This window comes from Microtus ochrogaster, chromosome 2, assembly GCF_000317375.1.
Source record: "Microtus ochrogaster isolate Prairie Vole_2 chromosome 2, MicOch1.0, whole genome shotgun sequence".
NCBI lineage: Eukaryota > Metazoa > Chordata > Mammalia > Rodentia > Cricetidae > Microtus > Microtus ochrogaster.
In genome coordinates, this window is record NC_022010.1 from 17,136,794 (window position 1) to 17,138,528 (window position 1,735).

The 1,735-nt window shown below is 55.0% G+C and overlaps 1 protein-coding gene across 9 annotated transcripts in view; it reads left to right on the forward strand.

Annotated features, from left to right (window-relative positions):
* Positions 1-4: 4 nt before the first annotated feature.
* Positions 5-1,735, forward strand: part of Fbrsl1 (fibrosin like 1) — a 78,691-nt gene continuing 76,960 nt past the window's right edge. For 6 of the 9 annotated variants that reach the window (XM_013349700.2, XM_026784426.1, XM_026784425.1 and 3 more), the window contains exon 1: positions 5-292. In XM_013349700.2, the coding sequence (XP_013205154.1) occupies positions 5-292 (288 nt within the window). The remainder of the gene's footprint in view (positions 293-1,735) is intronic. The other 3 variants (XM_026784430.1, XM_013349702.2, XM_026784433.1) reach the window with 1 other exon arrangement.

A 1,735-nucleotide genomic window follows, 5' to 3' on the forward strand; every position in this document is an offset into this window, starting at 1 on the left:
CGCCATGGAGGCCAAGGTCCGGCCGAGCCGGCGTTCGCGCGCGCAGAGAGACCGCGGCCGGCGTCGGGAAGCCGCCCGCGACGTCCGCGCGCAGAGTCCGTCGTCGGGCGACGAGCCGGAGCCCAGTCCTGGCAAGGAGAACGCGGGAGTCCGCGGCGCGCCGTCTCAGCGCCCTACGCCCCTGCGCGCAGCGCGCCCCCCGCGGCGCCGTCGCCGCGAGTCCAGCTCGCAGGAGGAGGAGGTTATTGACGGCTTTGCTATAGCCAGCTTCAGCACCCTGGAGGCCCTGGAGGTAGGTGGCCGCGAAGGTCGGACCGGGGACCAAGGAAACCTACCCGAACGCCGCCTGCCAATGAGAGGACCTGGAGTGAGGGGTGTGTGGGAGGACTTAAATCACGCCGCCCAAGCCGATTTTGCAGCAGTTGTTACTTGTTGCCAAGTTACCGCTGTGTCCTGGACTAACTGGGGAGTTGGGCAGTTTGGGGCTTCGGGAGGCAGCGACGATAAGGTGGACACTTGGGATTCTTTCTGTTCGGTGTTCTCTTAAGGGTTGTTTGGAGGGGACAGGGAGTAAATTGGCAAACCCTTCTTGGTGATGACTGATTATTGCTTGGGTAGAAATAATAAGTCTACTAAAAATGCTACCTATCAGACTGTGAGTTATCATGTACAGTATTTGCTGAGCACAGTATCCTTTTTCTACCTGAACTCATGTTAGTAAAGAAGGAAGCGAGACACTTCAAGAGAAATGGCCAGCCAGTGAGTGAGTGGGTGGGTGAGTGGGTAGCCACTGTGTCTCTGGAACGCAAGTAGTTGGAAACGCTGGTCAGGCCTTCAGGGCACCAGCAGAACCTTCAAAGGCCCTATTCACCCCTAGGAATGCAGAGATCTCCATCTAGGTGAGCACTCCTGGAACCACTTCTCAGTCTGCTGGGCTGTGGTCTCAGGGATCACTCTGTAGCTCTTGTCACTTCTGCCTTGACTGACAATTGGGGATTTCCGCAGTCTCCGGCAAAGCTTTGGGGAAGGGGTGTTTGGCATTGCAGGTCTCTAAAGGGAGTTCCCACCAAGCTCATACCCTAATTTTGGGGTCTGCTGGGTCTGTAGAGAGCTGAGGGTCCCACAGTGATGGCTACTATGAGTCGCCCTGGGAAGGGTTTGTCTCAGACGCCTGTAAATGATTGAAGCACAATCATACCTTGTGCTGAGCTCAGTGGTCTTCTGGGGAACGTGAGATGAGTTCTGGGCCCAAGTCAGGGATCCCAAGCTAGGTGATTTTATGGGGTGTAGTTGTATTGTGTCTGGTACTGATGTACAGGATTTTGTGCCTGATGTTGGGGTTTCTGCTTTAGTGGTGATAATGACACAGCCAAACACTGCACTAAAACACCTACATTGCAGCCATAGTACCACATGCTTCAGATAGGTAATCTCATCTTCCACTTTGCCATACCTGTGTCTGCTGCCAGGCCCAGAAAGAGCCTGCACATCCATTTGGCCTTTCCCCCCATTTCTTCTCTAGCACATGGGCCTCTTTTGGGTCTTCGGTTTTGCAGTCTTGGTTTTAGTGCTCTGTCTGCCTGTGTACTGTTCGGTGCTGTTACAGCTTAGCCCTGCTGTCTATTTAAGATCTCATCTGAAACCGGGCGGTGGTGGCGCACACCTTTAATCCCAGCACTCGGGAGGCAGAGGCAGGCGGATCTCTGTGAGTTCGAGACCAGCCTGGTCTACAGAG